The sequence below is a fragment of the Gavialis gangeticus genome, unplaced genomic scaffold (genome assembly GCF_001723915.1).
Source record: "Gavialis gangeticus isolate Ggan-Ray unplaced genomic scaffold, GavGan_comp1, whole genome shotgun sequence".
Lineage (NCBI taxonomy): Eukaryota > Metazoa > Chordata > Crocodylia > Gavialidae > Gavialis > Gavialis gangeticus.
Window position 1 is genome coordinate 99,277,177 of NW_017729031.1, and position 22,994 is coordinate 99,300,170.

The window sequence follows — 22,994 nt, forward strand, 5'->3', positions numbered from 1 at the left end:
CACACACACACACACACACACACAGATACCTCTCTCTTGCAGATGCCCTGCTTTACCTAAAGGCAGTCCAGGCTGGTCTTTGTGCTGGGCTTCTTTTTCCTGTTCACCTTTCAGGACTGCTACAGCTTCAGCTGTTACTACTTGGACTATTCTTGCAGAAACTTCTTCTGTGGTAGCAGCAAAATGAACAGAACAAATACAATCTTATTAATAAAAGAGATGAAAAGAGAACACAACTAAAGCAAAGATTACACAGCCAGATTTATTCATTTGTTAAGTTCATTTTCTTTCATATATTTTGTCAAACCATGAAACACAACATTAAAGATGGAGATTTTCCAAAGATCTCAGTATATCAGTGAAAGTTTCCAGGTGCTGAGCACTTCTGAAAACCAACCCGAAATCTAAATATGTAAAATTTATGTTGAATATTACTGCTCAGAATGAGAATGACATAAGACAGCATTATTAAATATTGTTTCTCATTTTTGGTATGGGAAATATGCAGCAACTGCTAGAAATTGCAGCAACTGCAAAATTTTAAAATGATTGCTTATTAAATGTCTAGAAAGAAGCTTTTTTACATATGATTCTTCAATCATGGCATTTTACAAACACAGTTACAACAATAAACTGAACAATGGGGTTTTGACAGCTAATGTATTGAATTGTTCGTGTTTTTACACATGCTTTGGATAGTATTTTCCCCCCAAAATTCAGAAAAAATGGATTTCTTTTCTGTGGATGTATCAATATTCCCTTATTCACTAGTACACATATCCTTCTACTTGGGGCCAGATTTAGTTTATATTAATACTTTATTTCCTAGGTATATCTGATCGAAGGGTAAAAATAAGTTTCAGACTGAGGCCAATTATATAGACACTGAAGACAACTGAAACCACAGCCACAACAGATATCCATTCTTGTATAATACCCACACTTGCAGCATATAATAATAAATCTACGTGTTGCTGAGGAGAGCTAGAAACTGCAAATTAAAGAACAGATTGACTTTTATTTGTATATGTTTAGGATTGGGAGTCCAGAAAAAGGATGACAAAGCTGATAGGGAAATACAGATCGCCCGAGCGAGGGACTAACAATAGAGGGATGGGGGTGAGGAGGGGAATGCAACTAGGTTACAGGAGATACAATGTTAGCCAATTAAGCCCAGGGGTGGGGGATGGGGGGAAGGGGAGGGAGGGGGTTCGTGACACTGAGAGAGAAAGGAGATGCACACAAACCCATTACAATGGTCCGCAATGGTGGAGGAAGTGGTTTGGAGGAAGTGCCTCAGTCCACATAGAGTCTCATCGTGGTGGTCCTCTTTGGGTGGAGCAGGATTGTCCGTAGTCGAAGAATCCTCCCGAAGTGAAGTGAAGGACTGTCTGGCATGGAGGGGGGGGAGGGGCAGTTCAGGTGGTCCCTTCTGGGTCTGGTCCGGCGGTGGCTCGTGCTGGGGTCGGAGTACTGGCGGTGGCCCATGATGTGTTCCACGTAGATGTCGCAGGACCAACGGATGGTGTCGGACACCATGAGGCAGCGCATCAGCTTGGCGTAGCGGCGGGAGACGCGGCAGGCACACAGGACGCTCTCGTTGCTGGGGTCCCAGGCTCCGAGCATTCCCATGATGAGCGTGTTGACCATCACATCGTAGCCACGGCCCCTCAGGGTGTCGGCCAGCAGGGCGTACTTCTCCCACTTGCAAGCCCGGGCGTCGGTGAAGGCTTGGCACCGGTTCTTGAAGGGGATGGTGACATCTACAATCATGACCTTCTTGGCCTCTCTGTTGGTGATGACTATGTCAGGTTGCATCTGGCTCTTGCAGCCTGGGATGGTGCGGTTCATGGAGATCTCCCCCACTGCGGCCAGGATGACGCTCACCAGGTGGTCCTGGACAGTGTTATGTTGGAGCTGCCAGGCTCTGGCGTGCGACTTGCAGCTGCACAGCACGTGGGGGAGGGTCTCTGTGTCAGTGTCCAATGATGACATCATGGACTATTCGTTAATCAATGACAGCAAAGATGAAAGCTTACTCCTTAGCACTTACTTCAGCTAAATTATGTGTTGGCAGGGAGCATATATTAGTTGATGCCCTATATGTATTTCTGCTTTAACAGATGTACTAGCTTTTAACTGATGTTATCTTAAAGTTCTCATGAACATTTCAAATTATTTCTTTTCCTTTCATTTTTCGTCAGCATTCAACATGTTCAGTATGTACAAGGCAGAACATACTGTTTGGAAACCTCTTATATAACATCAGTGATTTAATACCAGATTCACTTATATAGTTACCAAAATAGTTGCATAGTTATTGAAATACACATAGATTTCACTTATTAGAATAGCTCATTTCCCAAAGCTGACTACTATGTATATCTGCTTCTGTTGACCTAAGTATATGGATTGTTGATTGAAGCCAATGGATTCCTTCCACAGTAATATATGTATAAAAAAGTCCAAAGCAGATGAGATGCTTGGCAGGTGGGCAATTGGGAGTAGTAGCCCTCTAGCACGCTGGCTACTTTCTGCAGCATCGTACCTAGAATCCTGTTGGCCCTGGGTGAACTTTTAGTATTGGGCTTCTCTTTGCCAGAGATAATGATAATAATAATTTTTAAATTATCATTTTTGGGCCCCCTTTTTGTCTGGACCCTGGGTGGCCAACCGGTTCACCCATGTCTGTGTCCAACCCTGACTTTCTGGAAACCTACGGAAGCCCCCTATAACAATTCTGCATACTGGAATTTTGCAGTACCCTTCAAGATTGGGCATGCAAGGAGCAAGGGACGTCCATTTTATATTGCACTTCTCCTGATTATCCATCATTTTCTCCTCCAAATTATCAAGGATAAAGCCAATATGGAGCTATACTTGTAAGGTCTTATTAGGTGTGAAGAATGGAAAAGGAGTTTGGTAGGTGTAGGGAGCAGTCCATGGATGTGCATGTTACAGAGGACATTTCCTCCACTTAAAATAACCATCACCATCAAATTCATTCATCACCACATGTCAGTAAATGCTTCCTCCCCATTTGTGTTTGTTAAACCCAGCTGCAAGTTTTCCCCAAGAGGATGCAACACCTTTTGCCAGTTTTCATGAATTGGCAGTTTTCAGTAGTTACTGTCCTGTTGACAGAAGCAACAACACTAAGTCATCTACAAAACTGTACAGTTAACTAAAATTGATTCACTGGAGTGGGGAAGTTTGGACCCAGGCCTAATTTGGGGTGCTCCTGCATGACTTAAACTTTCCATGATTTATTTGGACATGAACATTTTAACCAAAAAAACTGAACAGATTGACTTTTGATTTGTGAGATGCAGATCCTAGCACACATTGGGATGAGTCCGTATCTGGTATTCTGGGAAGAAACACAGAAACTAAAGACAGAAAGCACCTACTTGGTCATCTCCAATTCATTTCCCAGCCAGTATAGGACTTTCTCCAGAAGCATATAACAAAATCTTAATAACAGTTAGCTTCCCTCTTATAGATTCACTTATTTGCATTTAATCTGGGTCAACGGTGTTCCCAGACCCTTCACAGCCCTACAGGCAGATCCCACCATCTCAGTTCTTATCCTAATCTCATTTCCCAGACATAATAAACATGCTGGAGAGAAAAAGAAAGAGAGAGCCTGCTCAAATACCGACAATTTAAATTTCAGACATCTCCAAAACAAATTTTAAAAAAAGCAACTGCCTCTGGGGATTTTATCAAGTAAGGCTCACTGCATAGCACTCCTTTGATGGATATTTTTGGTGACACAGGAAGCGCAGGCTGTTCAGCAGCAGAACAGTGTTTTTGCTGTAAATGACTGCTGCAAAAGGACAGACACATTTGCACTAATGGACACTATAAATAGCACATCCAATGGGTAAGTCAAATCCTTGAAGGGTAGCTATTGAAACTTTTTATAGGTTCTTAATCTTCACGGTTCAGTTAAAGTTCAAGGAAGACTAATGATAAATAACAAAAACAAAACAAAAAACACCCCCCAACTCCCTCCCCCCTCAAAAAACCCAACTAGCTGCAATGCTAGGCAAATTCTTCCCAGCAAAGACACTGTGAGTTGCTCAGAGATTTGCAGGTGCTGAGTAACACAGAATATGAGTTCCTCACTGGTAACACGAAACTTTTATGGAATATCAGCATGGATCTTGGTTTTCTCTGATAAAATATCCCCAATTTTTGGACTACAAATGTAACCCAAAATCCACATTTTCCTGTGATTAAAATGAAACACCACTACTATATAGATATCTATCAATCAATATATACAGTAGTGGTGTTTCATTTTAATCCAGGAACAATGTGGATTTTGGGTTACTTTTTTATCTGAAAATTGGGGATTTTTTTATTCGGGAATCCCAGTTTTCTCTGATTATCAGCAAGTTTCCACTTATTTGTTCTAGTCACTACCCTTTTTTAAGTCAAAGATGTGATATTCATGATGACTGATTCAAATGTCCAATATTACATTTTGAGAATGTGAGAACAAAAAGGACAAGATCACTAAAGAAAAAAAAGAATGAAAAGAAGCCAATGAGGATCAGACCCAAAAGGCATTAACCTGTTTAACTAAGGAAGCACTAAGACAACTTAAACCAAAATTAAAACTCAGCTGAGTCAGAAAGCTTGGCTCCTGGGCCAGAATGAGCTTTATCCATCTATGACATCTAAAGTTGAGGAGGCAACTTGAGGAAAGCTGAGATTCAGGGTATATCTACATCACCTCTCTGTTTTTGCAAGAAGCACGTGTTCTTTAGTGCATCCCACATACTGACTCTCACTTTCACGGGACATTCCTGGAGATGAGGCAATAAAACTTTTGGGGAAATCCACTACAACCACTCTCAGGCCAAGTAAAGACATTATCCTTTTACTGGTGTAAGTGATCAGAACCGGTCTATACCTGTAACAGAACAGAAGTTTGGCACACACAAACTGGTTTAAAAATGGCAGAACACAGTCTAAAATGTGCCACCCTCCTCCCCAACCAAAGGGTAAATGTGTGTTCTGTTCACTACACATTTAAACTACACCACTTACAGAAAACCACATAACTTTGATTGATTGATTCCACTTCAGGCTGGTTGAATGTCTATCATTAGCTTCAAACATACTGGAGACTGAGGTGTAAACATCCTCAGCAAGACCTGAGAAGCAAGTGGATGAGGAAATGGGCCACCTTGGATCCGCCTCCTCGCAAGTAAATGGTGACAGTGCAGATTACAGTGAAATAGAACTGTTTCTGCTTTCACTGAAGATTGACATAAAACTAAACGTATTGTTAGAAACTAACTAAGCAATTAAAATAGAGCCAACAAAAATAAGGTCTACTAGGTAGCAGTGCATGATATTAAGAAAACGCAAAATAAAACCAAGTTTTGTGCTACAAATGTGGTTAGGTAGTCAGAAATCAACCCAGCCTAATCTTCTGCCCCATACATGCATTGTACTTGATTCTGATCATATCTCTGTCATAAAGATAAAGCCCTGAGTATAATTTGTCTTAGAGATTATTGACCTGTTTTATATGATGCTACAGAGCGCACAAAGGCCTGCTCAGCTTGCAAGAAGTGACAGGGCATGCAGAGGATGAAAAAGCAGTACACCTCAGCTCTTTAATTGAAGCAGAAGAGACTCCTGGATTTATTTCTGAAAGTTTCTAACCAATGGCACCCTGTGTCTTTCTTCTCCCACTTCCTCATTGCTCCCTGAAACCCGTCTTTTTGACATTCTTGTACTGGTGCTCTGTTGTATTGATCAACATCGCAGCCACCATGTAAGTTTGAGCTTGCCTGGCAGTCACATTGCTGTAGGCCTCATACTCTTGGGAAGGGTTTCTTCCGTCCAGTGGAAGTACGTAACCAAATGATCAGTGTATATTATGATAACACTCCTTCTCCGCCTAGTTCCTAAGTCACAGCTCTTCAGAGCCTGACTCTTTAGCTCAAAGTTTAATGACTTGCCTTAGTTCTTACCATTCTATTTTCCCCTAATGTAAATTCCCAAACTTCACTCACCTTATTCACACCATCTCTCATTCCTTCCCATTTCCGTTTTCATTCTCCCAGCAGCAATACAGGAAGAGATAACTCTTGTGAAACACATGCACTGCTTTAGCTCCCTGTAATCCCATTAGTGTGCAGTCCTGTGCAACTCATTTGGGAGAAGAATCATCTGTGGTTATTCTCCCTACCAACAGACTTTTCACATGCTACTAGGATGAAAATGGAAGTCAAGCTTGCAGTAGTGGTAGAAAATTCCACTGGCTTTTATAAAAAAAACCAAACCTGGCTGTAGCATATATGTAAGTTTAGATTACTGCAACTGTACAGTGTAATGAATGTCCTAGAAAGGAAGTGCAATTAGAGGGAAGCAATGAAGGACAACTGGGAAAAAATGCTCTAAATAGATGGAGGATTATATTGGGTTGCACAGTGTTGTTGTAGTCATGATAGTTCAGGCGCTATGCAAGAAAACCCTGCTTCAGATTGTACGTTCATTCACAATGCCACCTATTAGGTCCAGACCAAGAAAATGAAAAGGGTGAAAGAGAACTCCTGCAGATCATTTGCAGGCAAAGCTAAGAAAAGATGAAGACAACAATAAAGAATGAAATAATTTTGCTACAGCTTTGGCAAGAAACTCAGGGAGGGCCTGGTGAAGAAATTAGCTTCGTATGTGCTTATGAGATTAAAAAAACCAAATGATGTCAGACAGAAAGTTCCTGTCGGGATTGCGCCTGTCAGGAGACTCAGTAGGGTGCAGAACAGTTTCCAAAGTAACCGATGCTAATTGTTGCCAAGGTAGAAACAAGTCAACAATGAAAACACTGACTAGGTTGCAGTTCTCAGATGAGCAAACCTCCTAAATAAGAAGGAGAGATGGAAAGTTACTATTTGTTATCTATGACTTATCTGAAAAGCAGCTGGGGCCTGCAGAAATTCTTTTGTTCTGCACTGCATTGCAGTGTGAAGAAGCAGGAAAAACCAGATAGCTATTCTAGTTGTTTAGCAACCTCTGTTACTAGACACTCATTTAGGACCAAGTCTCAAACTTATGCTAAATTCCCGTAGAAGTCAGTGGGCATTCTTCCTTAAGGACTGATCATGATCGCTCAGTATAAGTGGTGAATTACATGTCAGCACAGGGAAAATGGTAGTGGTGCGCTTTTGAACTAAAGCACCTCTGAGGTGTTTTAGTTCAAAAGCACACCACTGTCATTTTCTTTGAGCTGACACGCATTTCATACAACTGTAAGCATTGCAGTGCCAGGCGCTTTGAAAAGCGCCTGGTGCTGTGGCACCTACATGTGTAAAAATGCCCTCTGTTTTGACCTTGTGAGCTGCGTGCTAAAAAGTAGGGTCCCGCAACAATATCAAGCAACTATATGATATACAAAAACCCAACATGGCAATTGGCCATATGATACTTAAATTAAAAATCTGACAACGGACCAGGAAACAGGACAGATCAGAGGAATTCAAACAGGCTACCCTCACCTCGTAACTCATGGATTTATCCATGATGATGATGATAGTGACTGGAAGCGATTACCATCTGAAGGTAGCTTGGTGGCCTGCCAAATGAGCTAATGGTCTCTCTCAGTCTGTTTTCTAATGATAGAGAGTCTACATCACAAAAACAGTAAGCTAATTAACACCAGTGATTGCAAACTCACCACACAGCCAAGGAATGATCAGGAATGGAGACTGAATTAGTCTCTCAGACTTCTAGAGGCATAGCTCATTGAGATAAGGCATTAGACACATCAGTGATATACAGCAGGAAAGCTTGCATGCTATCACTGCTTGTGCCATACTTCTGCAGTGATAAATATAGGATGCCAGACAGCCTATTTTTTCCCCCTACCCACATTAATGGTGAAATCCTCTCCCACATGATTATCCAGAGTAAATAGGTTTAGCAAGGAAGAGCTCATCACAGGGTGTAATCCTGCTCTTCAGGCTTCACAGTGCCCGCTGTCTCACTCCTGTAGTAACCTCTGAGAGTGCTATCTTCAGATTAAAAGCAGAACGGTGCTTGCATGCTCACTGTACTTTTTGAATTCTGAATAAGGACTTTCACTTCAGAGCACTCCTTCTGTCTCTAACCTACTTGGCTTTAGGAAAGCACCCTCACTTGTAGTCTTCCTTGGAAGCTGTTCCAATCATCACTGATTTAGGGTTAATTTTAGCACAAGTGTTTCAACGATCAAGTTTAAAAGCTATTTTTTCCCCTCAGAAAACAAGTGATTATAATAGCAATTAACTATTTGAAAGCTGCTTTCCTGTCTTATAAGAAAAAAAAAGATCAAATCCTCCAACGCAAGGAAGACAGCAGAAAAAATGGCAGAAACCGTCAAAAGGGAGCGAATAAACACTGAGATTAAGGGATCACAAGTTTTATGACACAGGTTTTGTCTGTTGTTCGCTTTTTGTGTATGATACTTACAACCTACAGAATTTTTCAGCCATAGATTACAAAGGTTTCATAACACTAGCTTTTTTCAAAAGATGAGGTTGTTGGCCTCATGCCCCACCCTCAATTTGGAAGACTAGGACATTCTTCGTAGTCTGGTCTTTACCCTTTGACCCGTTCATCATGGGAGACCGCACTGGTACACCATGCTACCAGCAACACTTGTCAGGGATACAGAGATAAGCAAGCCACTCCATTACATCAAAGTGGGCATGTCTTTGGCTTAAGTTAAGGGGGTTCTATGCCCTTGAGGCCTGGGAGAGCAGGGGGAAAGAGAGATGACATGGTAAATATAAATTATTACCCTCTTTAACAAATCAGGAAAGAGAGCCACAGTGACAATAATTGTGGGCAGTTCAATTTCTGAGCACAACACTTTGGGCCTAATTCTCACTAGTGCTGAGTAATGAGAGCCCCAAAAGAAGCTGATGTAATCAGCGGTTGTCCTGCATCTCTAAAGACCATGCCCAAAGCTTGAAGTGAGCATCCAAAACCAAGCCACGTAAAGCCAGTGGCTACTTTGGATAATTTGACAGTGAGGGACTTGATCCAATTAACCTAAAGATTTAGTGGCAGATTCAAACCCAGGGCACAGGTCTTCTGATTCCCAGTTCAGAACTAGTATTAAGAAAAAAACAACCAACCCTATAACATGCTTGTTACTCTGAATGAAGAAAAACTCCTAGAACACCATAATTTATTGTAATCCCACTGCAGGACAAGTTTTCTTTTCTACCATTGGATGGAGAATGCTTGTGATCCTACTTTTTAAAAATGATGGGCCATATTCTTAGCTAGTGAAAATAGATATAACACCAGGGAAACCAGTGAACCTTATTTACACCAGCTGAGAATATGGCCCTTGGTTCTAATGGTTAAACTGAAACAGATATTTACAACTGCAACCAGAAAAAGTACCAGTTACTTGAATAATAAAGACCCAGGTCTTCCCTACAGGGAGTCTGCATGGTTTTTAATTTTTTCAATCATATAACATACCTAACATACAGAATTCAAATATTTGCTCTCAAGTGGATTTAATGGTTGCAATATTTATCCATTAGTAGGTTCTTGATCTTGATGTCAGCGACATCCACAGTAATTGGCAGGTGAACAGGAAGGCAAATAATGAGAATGTGGGCTTTAAAATTAACCTTCTAACTCACACAATTAAAAAAACCCAACCCTCCCACTTGCATTACAAACATTTCAACTTTCATTTGTTATGTATCATTTAGAGTGCTTAACAACAAAGTATAAATACTAAGTTACCTCTCAAAAATAAATGACACCGATGTCAACAGGTTCATTAGATAAAACGAATGTTTTTCCTATAGAACATTCAAAATTATAATTCTACAGGGTCATAGTTCACAGTGGGATGGTGGGACAGTATACCTGAGATTATAAACCCAGTCCACTCTGGTGGTAGCCTTGTATATAACTACAAATTGAATGTAAAGTAGATGTTACCATTCTGAATTTTTTACTGGGATAAGTGATGAGACAAGATGCACCACACATTTTATTCTGCAATATTTAAAAGGAGGCATTAACCCATTTTTTTAACATTTCTGATTTCATTTCTAATACAAACTACCCTTTTTGAGTTGGAAAGTGCAGCACACTGGCCATTTTACGATTTCCACATAAATGCACAATACAACAATTCCCATATAATAGAACATAGATAAAATTTAATTTCCATTTAATGGAGGCACTGATATGTATCAGATCACTCTTTGGACGACTTGACCCTTATCAAGAATTTTAATAGTTTGCAAACTTTGGTAAAATATTGAGGGGTTATATGGAACACTTTTCTGATAGACTTTGATTTGCTGAGGACTGTCTTGACTATACCTTTCTCCCTGTTATCTCAACAGATCTCATTTGTGGACTCAATATCAGAAGACCTATTTAACAATCATAATAAGATCTCCTCCAGTGCTTTCATAGCCACTGACTGACTGGCTCTTCAGTTAGTTTCTCCTCCCCACTGCTCTGCTTTCCTGCAGCTTTCTCCTTTTCTTTCCTCCATCTTCCATGCTCTATCTCATTTCCCAATGCTTTTCATTAGTCACACCCTCCTTTTCTCTCTCATATGTCCAACCTGGTTCCACTTATTTCTCTTTCTTCTCTCATTTTCCTATGGCTTAGTTCCCTCCTGTTCCAATATCAGAGTTCCCTTTCCTTTTTTCCTAACCTGTTGCACCTGTCAAAATCTGGTTCTCAGTTCTTCCTGGAAAGCCTTCTTATTCAACTTGTTATCTCTGTGATCAGATTTCTCTGATGCCCATCATTGCCTTGGCTCAACCATCTTATGCTGACTCTCTTCTGTAGATGCTTCGACTCTACTTCATCACTATGTTTTTCACTGGGCAACTTCGGTTATTTTTACACTGAGACAGAAACTCCAAATCTCAAAGGCACACACCTGGCCAAATATGAAAGATATCCCGCCTGTGTCAGGAACAGTTTTGAAAGCTTTAATCAATCATCACTCCCATCTCCCCAAACAAACAAACACCCAATCTGTGTTCATTAGTCAGATGCCCTTAGTGCATTGCCTAGTGGCTGCAAAACATAACATCACAGTTCCTTTATCCAGTCAATAAAATAGAAAAGTCAATAGCAAATGTCAAATAAAAGTCAAATAAAGTGATGCTTTAAAAATGGCTCCTCATTAATGCACATACACAGGGAATCAGTATTTCCTGAGTCAGACCTTTTTAAGTGTACTGTCTGAAACTAATATTTGCTACTCGTAGCAGTTCAGAACTCTTGTAGATGTGGGAGATAGGTTGTATTCTATTCTGCCTGATGTATCATCAATCCAATTGCCAATTAATTGGTGATACTATAACACCATGTGCCAAACAATCAGCTAGCATAAATCAGCACAGTTCCCTTGATTCAAGAGGCTGATTTACATCAGGTGAAGATGTCAACTGTATGTATGAAAGCTCCTATATTTTTAGATTTGCAGTGCTCATAGAAGAAAAAACATTTTTACTTCAAAAAATTAGATGTTATATTTAATTTGACTTCTAGTTCTTTGAGGGAGAATATATATGTGGAGCTACTATCTTGTTTTTACACTCACTTTTCTGTCCATCAATGCATCTTGAACAAACAGAGTTTAATGAACAAACATTCTGCAAATGCAAATGGGTGAAGAGGTACCCAAGTCAAGGAGCTGCAGCTGTTTATACCAGCAGACAATTTGGCCCTTACATTTCTCTTTCAGTGCCTTCTATAGCTCATTTTAATTACTTTTTAGGTTGTTTCCTGAAGCTTTCTTTTTAATTTAAAAGCTGTCCTGCATACATGTCAAAAAGGAACACTAATCTTTATGTACAGCCCACAGGGTTTATCATTATTCTTTTTTCAGTGATTAAAAATCATATTCTGTCAATACAGCACAATCCTGACACATTCCATTAGTAATCTAGGAACAAGCAAATGCAGTAATATAGTGCCCTTTCCCCTTTAAGGCTTATACTGCCAGTTACATACTGCTTAGGCAACTAGTTCTGCAGTGCAGCACCAGCTGCACAGTTAATCTGCTCTGAGCATTAGTTCCCTAACTACTACCCTGACTGTATCAAGGCAGACATCTTTCTCTTACTGATTGCAATGAATGATTCTGCATATTTACATATGCATGTGGCCAGGCACGCTTACACATACACACATACATAACAAAGTAAACCCAGCAGAATTCTGATTTGCATATGAATGATCTGAATCCCTATGAAACAATTCAAAGTCACATGGAGAGGAATACATTTTACAGTTATTCTCTTCTTTGCTGAGGTTTGTGTCCTGCTAGGGGAGGATGCAGAATTTTGCAAAGGGGGTGGGGGACAGGAGTAGCACCTGCATTTCAGGGGTGACTATACTCGACTCCCAGCTTCCTTCCCACCACACATTCAGGCAGACCACACAGCAGGAGCCTCCACAGACTTATTTAAGTCCACAAAGCAAGTAAGAATCCCTTGCCCTCCCTCTCTGTGCTCACAGGCATAGCCCCTTCTCTCCCATCCCTTGCCAACCCTGTCCTCGCTTTCCAGTGTGTGGGGGAAGCTCCAGAGCCACTCCTACCCACTTCAGCTGGGCTGCATGGGACTAGACTTAGCTGGGGACAGCAACAGGAGCAGAAGAAGTGGGTTTTCCTTCCCTACACCTGCTCCTGGGGGTACTGGGCAAGATGGAGGAATGCACCCTGCTGCCACTGCTGCTGCTGTTGTCCCTCGATCAGCCCAGCCCCCCTACCCCCAGGACAGTGGGAAAAGCAGTAGGCAGTATCAAGTGTGGAAGGAGAAAAAAAGGGGTGAGGGGAGGGGACCTGCCTCTGAACACAGATGGCAAGTGGTGTGGGAGGGGGTAACTCAAAGTCCTGCTTTGAGGACTTAAAAAAGTCCCCAGAGTTTTCTGTGGTGCAGTGTAGTCTGAAAGGGGGTGTGCAGCTACACCCCTGCATGCCCTCTGGATTCGCCTTTGTGTCCTGCTCATCATTCCTGTATGGCTTCTTTCTATTGGCACTGTTCACACTAGACTGGGCTTTTTAAGGAATTTGCCCTCCTCAGTTATCATCCCCTAAGCTGACTGACCCTTCGTGACTGTTCATATTGTCTTCCCACCCCGTTCCTCCCTGTTGGTACTACTGGCCCACACCCTAAGTAAATGAGGATCCAAAGGTATTCAAACAGATGTCTGGAGACCACAAGTCATTCACAATCCTGATTCAATAAAAAGGATGTGTTGTGTTATGGTAAAATCCACACAGTCGCATAGTCCTATATTGCAATAAGATCTCAAATTCTGAGCTTGTTTCACCTGGCAGTCTGTAGCCTGTAATCCTTATACAGTAAGTAAATTAGCTTTGTACAGGGATGGTTAACTTAAGACAGTCAGACCTTGGATGGAAATAGGGGAGGAAGACACATGTCTCCTTCTTAGGGTAGATGGGCAAGAAACTCATATAAATGCACTCTATGCTTGCAGCACTAAGCAAACCAAGCATACTCTGGCAGAACTTTTTCTTTCAACCTCCTAGGACTGTATTGCTTCCATCTCTATGATGCCCAGGAGGGCCCTGCTCCATAGCCTCTTCTGGGACAAGGATTTATTCATTGCAAGAAGTGGGGAAGATTGATCTAAAAGGGTCAGACCTTTAAAAAAGAAAGGGCTATGAAAGCTCAAGACCTACAGGCAGAGGAATGGTTTAGAGGAGAAAAAGGTGAAAAAAAAACAGAGAGAGAGCATTAAATATATTGACATTGCCCTAAATGATACATGCAGAATTATACCAGGCTGTCTAAAACCCACCCCTGTTCCCTGCGAATATATACTATCTGGTATAGCGCCCCCTTACATGAGGAGGAAGGTAGTAGGTGACACTGACTGGCAGGTACACGAGTCAGATGACCACCATCAGCTATATGGACATCAATCAGTGCATCGTCATTTCTCGTGAAGAAGCAGCTTTTCATCCTCTACCACACCATTGACCAGGTCACCAGAATCAGCCAGAACTACCCTCTGGGAAAAAGAATGGGAGAAACTAGGCAACAAAGTTGCTGAATGGAGCCAACTCCCAGTGAGGAGTTAGCATCCAGCTCCAATTAAAAAAGGCACACATGGCAGAACCTAAAGAGATTGAGTGTGGGTCTTGGTAGATGCAGCTTTCTCATGAAATCATGGGGCCTTTTGCAACTGGCCAATGTATTTGTCAGGAGAAGCAAAGCACAGATGATCTCCTGAGATGCCCTGTAGCACCACAATGCACCCCACAAGATTTGTCAACACCAACACCAGAAGCAGTGGCCTGTGCAGAATACTGGGAGCAGACCATATAGAAAGGATGGACTGGAGACAATGAAGAAGTGAGATAACATGCAAAAAAGCAATAAGAAACCACAGTGAAAATGGAGCAGAAAAAAATGAGGATTTAATGCGACAATACTATAATTTGATATTTTGATGTATCAAAATAAAAAGGAAGAGTTAAAGTGAAAGGAAAAAGAAATTTTGCATATGCAGACAGAAGAAATCAAACAGTTACTACACAACATTAGAAATGACCAGCAATCAGCACGGTACCATTATGTTAGATTGGGCACTGATAATACACAATAATCATGGCTAATCCTACTCCTTCTCTAATGCAGCTGTTGTTCTGATTAAATCAGTTTTGATATATTAGTGCTACCCTACACAGTGTAGACAGCAGAAATTTCTGTTCCTCTTTGTTAATACTCATCTATTTAGATGCATGAAAGCAGAATTAGGTGAAAGTTAGTTGTATTAACACTTTAGATCACACTGGGCATGTCTACTTGTGCTGCTAAGGTGCCGTTGTTACTGTGCCATCATTTAGTACTTCCTTTTGAAAGTACTAAAAGACAGTGCAGTAACAGTGCATACTATACCATGCATGCTGTGCAGTTATTTTTAGGCATTACATCGCCGTAGTGATGCACTATAATGCAGGAGTGCATCGCTGTGGTGATATAGCTGTGGCATCACAGTTTTTGCCCATGGACAGTATATCACCATAGCATGTTGCTATGGAGACATAGTGTCATGTGCAGACTCTCCCACTGTGGCTGAAAGTAGCCCCACCTTGATCATGCACTCATAAGAACTAGACTTAAGGAATGAAAAATTACCATATGAAATGTGGTAAAATACATAGTTTCCCCTAAATGCATACTTCTCTCAATGAAACTGGTTTCCATCAGAAGTTGAATCTATTCAGCACTGAGTTAAAATGACTTTCTGAAAAGAACCATCGGGTTTTCCCAGCTCAGATAATGATACCTTATGCTTATTTTCTACAGGCTCTACGCAGTTGTCTGCATGACAATGGTACCTTTAAAGTTTTGGCTAAGTCTGTTCCCAAATATAGAAAAGGATCTCCCGAACATCCCTACCTATGTAACTGAGTCTTTGTTTCAACTTTCTGCAGGTCAATAAGCAGTTCCTTGCACCTGCCAGCATTTTTGCACACTGTGTGCAATACATTAATGGAGATAAAAACATCAAGACTTTGATGTTTCTGTAGTGTCTTCTCTCAACAAACTCTCCAGGCACAGCTAACTTAGTTGCATGATAATGCTGCAAGATAGATACTATTAACATATTAGACCTAGGAAAAACTGATGCACAGGAAGGCTGAAATGATTTGCCCAAGATCACACAAGGAGTCTGTGGCAGAATCAAAAATATAACCCAGATCTCACTCTCACTTGCACTTCAAGCCCAAACTCTTCATAGGCTGTGTGTAGACGAAATGTGTGCATGACACTTTAAAGTGGGTTATATGCTTTTGCACGGTTTTAATGATGTTGGTGTTTGCATGTGTTGGTGGCATATTTTGTACAGTAATTCCAGCTGCTGTACCAAATTCAGCAGTGTAATACACCTTAAATGACTTGGGGCACAGCAAACTAAAACTCCTCAGAGGAGTTTTAGGCACTACATCGCCTTGGAGGAGTTTTAGTTTGCTGCCCTACAGGCATGGAGCAAAGCACTGGGCTCCATGTAGCTCAGGGGCTCTGCAGGAAGCCTGTGTAGGCAGCCTGGCAGCAGCCTGGGAAGGTAGACTATGCCCAAGAGAAAAAAAAGTGGCAATCTGCTTGCCTGAGCTGTGTGGCAGCCTGGTGCTTCGCTACACAGCTGTGGTGCCCCCGGGACAGACCAAGCCAGGTGCCTACGGGTGGGTGCCACCTGGGGGGGTCTACCACCGCTGTAGAGGGAAGCACAGGCCTCCCCCACCCCTGCAGCCCAGGGACCACTCCACCCACCGGCAGCTCGCCCTCCCCTCCCCACTGCTGGAGAAGCAGGTAAGTGCATGGGTGTGTGCACAATATGGGGGTTTACTTCCCCCCTAAATTGAAGCAGTGTTTTTAAAACCCACTGCTTCAATTTAGGGCCCCCATTATGTCTACACATGCCCATAGATATTAAGAGGGGGAAGTAGGACAGCTAACTACTGTATACGTATCTCATCTAAGACTAGCTGTCTTATATACACTCTCATTCCCTCAGTCCTAAGACGCCAACCAACTTTTTATTGTTACCACTTAAGAAAAGGTCAATGAGCAGTTACTGTTAATAAGAAGTTATTGCTACTATTTAAGAAGCAGTTATTAATATTATTGTGATTATTACATCTTATTGTGCTATTATGTTGTTAGGCTTACTACCATATGATGCATATATTATAGTTCATATTGTAGTATGCTGTTATAATAATATTAGTGCGCTTATTAATATGTGATTGTTATTAAGAAAAGTAAAAGATAAAAAAGGGGTGTAAGTTGTAGCTGCGTTGGTCTAAGGACATAGGCAGACAAGGTTCTTTTACCTGATATCTTTTATTAGACCAACTTAAGTCTAATAAAGTATAAGAAAAGGTATCAAATTCACCCAAAGAACCTTGTCTGCCTAATTTATATATATTAAAAAGCACTATATGCCCGATTTTTCAATCTTTACTGCATTATCAAGAAAAGAAAAGTGAGAGAAGAAAAAGATTTGTTCTGAACGTTCTGAACTCTGGCTAAGAGAGGAAGCCCACTCAAAATTTTAATCAAAACTAAAAATATGCCATGTTTCTTCTGAAATGGAGACATTCCTTCAGACAAAACTTCTCCTTGACTACCACGGGTGCCTGAGCGAAGGCAACAGAATCTGGCCTTTGATTGCAAACTGCACTTATCTAATTTCCTTGCTTCTCCACATAGCTGACTCCCTTAACCTTGAGAGGCAAACACTGAGGAAGAGTCTCGCTTCCTTTGTCAGATGGTCTGAATCCGGCTCAGGCGCTTCACAGAGAGGCTGTTCAGCCTGCTGCAGGTCCATCCCTGAATGCTAAATAAGCTCCCAGACTGCATACTTTCTCTCAGTGGAGCTTAAAAAGAAATCTCTGTCAGTGCACTGAGATGTTGGCATGGCAACCTGGAAAGAAAAATCTGCAGCCCCTGGCAATCTTAGGAGTAGTAGCAGCTTGTTTATGTGACTTGTTATTTTTAAATGATTTTGCGGCATCTGCCCTTTTTACTTGGGAAAATGAGGGAAGATGTTCTTGCTTTGTATGTATGAAGGAGAGTATATATTTAATTTTCTTCATGCCGTGGTGTACCTGCATGCAACTAGACGTATATTTACAGGGGGCAAAGGGAGATCATGTGCTGTGCTAGAGAAATGCTGGTCTAACTTGCAGTGTCTTCTGTTTGAGTTTGTGACTAGATTTAGCAGTACTTAAAAGCGCATAAAAATCCACACACATTAGTTATCATAAAGGGAAAATGGGATCTGCAAAGAATGTAGGTGACTTGGTTAATGACTGGCACAAGACTTGCTCTAGGCATTGGCAGACTCCCCCATCCTGGACTGCCTATGGTTGCTAGCAGAGGACAAGGAAGCTGTAAAATGAGACACAAAATCCTCTTGGGCCACAGTCCATGACTGCAGCCAGCGAAGATGCATCCCAGAGGGATCTGCCTCCTCCTTTTGAAGTAGAAGGGAAATTTGCAGAATTTCATCCAACTAGCTGATTTTACTCTGATTAAAACAAGAATCCCCAGAACCCTTGAAAAATAATGCTTTGCGGTTTTTTAATGGACCTTTGGTGAGATCCTCTCAACTCAGCTCTGCACTTAATGGAAAATTATATCCCATTTGTACAGAGTCTAGTGCAATGAGCCCTGATTTTGAGCAGGACCTCTCGATGCTATTATACTATTAATGAAACTCCTACTACTCCTAGTAGATGGCTGGTTCTAAGCAAATAGTGAGGCAAAAGCTCACAACCTCAACCAAACCAGCAGACGGTGGAATAGTAGCAGGTATGCTGAAAAGCAAGGCTTTGTCCAGAGATGGAGGATGGAAGAATGAGATGGTTAGCAATAAAAACATCAATATCATAGTAGTAAATATAACCAGGTCTGGTGCCCAGTTTAGACTACTTTATTTAACAGGATATCTCTTCTCTGGACAGCAAATGAAGCATGAAGCATGGACTCAAAAGGAGCAGAGACCAGTCAACCACATGTCCACCTGTCCTCAGTGCACAATGCTTACTCTAAAACTTGGCCATATCACACGAGAAGGGTATCATTAGAATATTTTAAAATACAGTTTTAATAAAGAGCACTTTTAGGGAAACATTATGCTAAACAGTGTGATTAGAAGAATATGTTATTAAAGATATTTTACTTAGAATTCAGGCTTGTTACTCCAGTTGTTAGATCATGAGCTCTGCAATGTCATAATCGATTACACTGTCTGGGAACATCAACTGCAACAAGTTAGACCTCTTGTTACTATGACAACACAGTTACATTAAGCTAATCTCTCATTCCTTAAAGAAGCTTAGTTTTTTTTATGTTCACCTTATAAGAAGAAACATTGAAACTAGTTAAAATAATGAATGGAACATAACAACAAAAGCAGCCATTTCATTGTCTTTCTCCTGGTCAAATTCAATTTTGATGTGTGTGACTACAAATCCATTGATTTCAGTGACATTATTACAGAAGAGTTGGTTCTAAATGTAGCTTTTAAAAATGCCTATGTGACGTGGAAGCACAGCTGCAGATTTTCAGAGGGAAGGCAGGCAAGTGATAGGTGAATTTCAGTGATACTAAATCTTAAATTCCTTTGAAAAGCCAAGCCATAAAAATCAATATTCATGGTCCTAAATCATTTAGGAACATTTAAAAATCCAACCTATACTTTTTTTGGATCCAATATCTAGACATGCTCAGCACCACAACTGAGCCCAGGATTTCTAAGGAGTTCAGATCCCACTTAGGCACCTGGAAAAATGGACAGATTTTCAAAAGTATTTGCTAGACGGAGATGCTCAATAGGGCTAGGGACAGACATTCAAAAAGCCTGAGCCTGAATTGGTTGAATCTTTGCAGGTTAGTCTAAACTGCCTAGACTGAATCAGTTTGTAACTGTACAGACATCCCAGACATGCAGGCACATGCCGCAGTGGCTCAGGCTAGAAGCCAGGGGGTGCTACAGCAGCTCTCCTTTCCTTCCACAGCACTGACATTGCATTAATCAGTGTCACCCAAATCAGTAAAGTCTGATACTACATTCAACCAGGTTTACCTGAAACCGGTTTCAGCCATTTTCAACCTGGTTTATGTGCACAGAACATCTGTTCTGTTACCAGTTTAAACCAGTTTCTGATCACTTAAACCAGTTTATGTGTAATGTCTGTCCCTAACCTAGGAGCCAACACATGCTGACAAGTTTGGCCGCTTCATTAAGGTGCCTAAGAGGGGGGCTGAATTCTTCTAATAGTTCGGCTGATAACTTGGGAAAATCTAACCCCTTTCACTCCTGTACACTGAAGCAGAGGAACAGCCAGGATCAGACAGAATGAAATTGGAGGCTAGAGAAGAGAAACCACCTTAAAATTGGATTATATAATGAAAAGAGATGGCAAAGAATTTTTAAAAAATTAACTCCTTTGATATAAAAAGGGACAGTGATCAATCTGTGAAATTTCTAGGAGAGTAGGAAAAGCTAGACAAAGGCAAGGACTGAGTCAAATTGAGTGTTTTACTCTATTTAGCAAATAAGTATGCTAAAAATCCAAAGAACATGGAGGCAAGGACAAATTCATTCTCTGCAGTTTTTGAATATTAAGAGGGGGTGGAAATTTCCTTGGCCCCATTCCCAATCCCCTCCAAACATACCACCCAGGGGAAGCTATACAGGAGGCTTTAAAGAGAATGGTGAAATAATATTTCCTAAGGAATGCCTCAAAGATACAGTGCTGAAAAGCCTCCAACTATGCTCTCTTCCATAATGTGATTTGATCATGTCTGATACATTCAGATAAGGTGTCCCAGAAAATGACATCCGTGTTACTTCTAACAAATACAAAGCAGAAACAATGCTATGCAATGTATATTTGCTTGTATCAAAATCAGCAAGTGAGATGCATGGTGTACACAGTAATTATCACCACAATTTCCTGAGCAAAAAGAGAAAGACTAGCATGATTAATTAACAGCTTCTTCCCCATGAGAGCTATCAAACGATATGGTAAGAAGTCTTCTTTCAGCTTTGTAAAAATCATAAATAAAAGAAAATAAACTCAAAAATCAGATTTATCTTTAGATGCCATTACTTTTCCTCCTCAGCTATTTCACTTGCTTCTCCTACATTTTCTAGGCGTATATTGCAACTGAAAACGCACACCCAAAACAGAAGACCCAGTGGTTTTTGCTGTAAATGAGACCTTAAGGGACTGCTCCTTGAGGTAGGGTCGGATTTTAAATGGATAGGGTAGGGGCACAGTACAAATAGGCAAACAAAGAAAATAACTGCTGCTACATTACAGTAATGTTGGAGCTGCCAAAATCACAGGCTCACAAAGTTTTACATTAGGGCAAAAGGCCTGTTGGCTTTCTCATTAATGGTGTTTCTAGGAAGAAAAAATATGACTATATCAAAGCAAATTGGTTACCTGTCACATGCAATTTGTGCGTGGGAAATTTGGCATTCAAACTTTACTATACTCATAAAATGCCAAATCAGCCCCAAGATATATTAGTCTTGAACAAATGCTGCAGCTTTTAGAAGAGGTTACTACATTTCCATAAGACAGCATGAAGAGAGTGTAGTATGGCTTTCTTCAGGGCTCAAAGTGCAGTCCAATTCTCATTAAAGCTAATGAAAAGTTTCCCTATTGATCTTCAAAAGCCTTGGTGCTCAACTTTCCGGCCCTGTGAAATGGATGAGTGATATGGGCCTGATCCGCAGACCAGATCTAGCATGGGGTCGGAGCATAAGGTCAGTCTCAGGGTGTCATCTGACATGCTGGCCTGGCCACATGTGCCAGATCTGGTTGTGGAGTGACCCCACACGCTGGTACAATCAGGCATGTGGGACTGTCATCCAACTTGCAGAGCTCCCCAGAGGTCCAGAAATTTGGCAGCAGGGAACTAGTGCCAGCCTTAATTGCCATGACTTCCAGAGTGGCAAACTGGCTTCTGGTGCTCCCCCAATGCCAAGTTTCTGGGCCTGTGGAAGCCCTATGGGCCAGATAAGACTGGTCTGTGGACCGGATTTGGCTCACAGGCCAGAAGTTGAACACCAGTTGTTCAAAAAAGTTGGATCAGACCACAGCTGCATAGCAAGTGCTATTGAAACTGAAGCAAATCTCTCTGAATCACCCTCATGCTGCAGAGTCAGCATGTGCAACTGAAGTCATTTTTTCTGCCTGACTGAGGCCCAGACTCCACTGGGGATTGCTGTCTCTCTGCATTGCCCTGCAGATAATTACACTGAGCAGTACGAGGCAGTACAGAGGTCACACAGAGAAATGAGAAGTAAAGTTACTTGACTTCACGGCAGTGAGGCTCTTTATGAGGAGACTGAACCCCAGAATAGAGGAATGGAAAGACAGTGGCAGGATCTGAGATAAGCAGGGGTGAGATGAAAGGCTAGACTGGCAAATGAGGGGGGACTAGGGAAGCAAAAAACCAGAAAGAAACAAAAGAGTCACTAAATGGCCTTTCAGCATAGGACACTCTGCTGCGTCTGTGTGGAGACATGTACCCAATCGTCTGTTTAAAAACTGACCCAGGGAATGGGGTCATCAGATTCTTTCCTAAATGTACCCACTGAACTTGGCTGGACCAAATAGGTCTACAGACTTGTAAAACAAATGATTCAGTTAGGAAGCATTTACATTCATACTGTAACAGAACTAAATCTCCTCAGTTTTCTTTTCTTTTCAGTCTTTTCCTATTCCAGTGGAACAGTATTTGTTTTTATTCCCAGGTGCCCAAATCAGATCCTCTACCCCACTCCTTCCCATCATCATGGGGAAGCATGATCACGCATAAAGATAGGCTGCAGATACAGGTGGACCTAGACAGGCTGGCAAGTCGGGCAGATCAGATCCAGATGAGGTGTAACATCAAAAAATGTAAAGACAAACAATCCCCTGCACACCTACAGGCTTGGCAATGCCAATCTGGCCAACACTATGAATGAAAGGGACCTGGGGTAATAATTGACCACAGTATGAATATGAGCTGGCAGTGCGACACTGTAGCCAGCAGAGCAAATAATACTCTGGCATGCATCAATCGATGCATCTCCAGCAAAAGCAAGGAAATGATTCTTCCACTCTACTTGGCACTAGTGAGACTGCAGCTGGAGTACTGCATCTAGTTCTGGGTGCTGCACTTCAACAAGGATGTGGGAAAGTTCAAGAGAGTCCAGAGAAGAGCCACCTGTATGATCAGAGACTTGCAAGGCAAGCCATACGAGGAAAGGCTGAGGGACCTGGGACTTTTCAGCCTGAAGAAGAAAAGGCTGAGAGGGGACTTGGTAGCAGCTTACCACTACATCACGGGTGTACATTAAGGGGTTGGTGAACAACTGTTCACCAGGGCACACTTGGGGAAAACCAGGAGCAATGGCCACAAACTCCTGGAAGACCATTT

General features: G+C 41.5%; 1 protein-coding gene and 1 long non-coding RNA gene across 14 annotated transcripts in view; one reads left to right on the forward strand and one right to left on the reverse strand.

Annotated features, from left to right (window-relative positions):
• The window catches only part of MAP2 (microtubule associated protein 2), a 446,273-nt gene that overhangs the window by 99,435 nt on the left and 323,844 nt on the right, over positions 1-22,994 (reverse strand). For all 13 annotated transcript variants that reach the window (XM_019523436.1, XM_019523438.1, XM_019523433.1 and 10 more), the window contains one exon: positions 57-167. In XM_019523436.1, the coding sequence (XP_019378981.1) occupies positions 57-167 (111 nt within the window). The remainder of the gene's footprint in view (positions 1-56; positions 168-22,994) is intronic.
• Positions 12,405-17,336, forward strand: LOC109301996. The gene is made up of 3 exons (XR_002098680.1): positions 12,405-12,489; positions 13,215-13,216; positions 17,256-17,336. It is a non-coding gene; the product is annotated as an uncharacterized LOC109301996 (long non-coding RNA).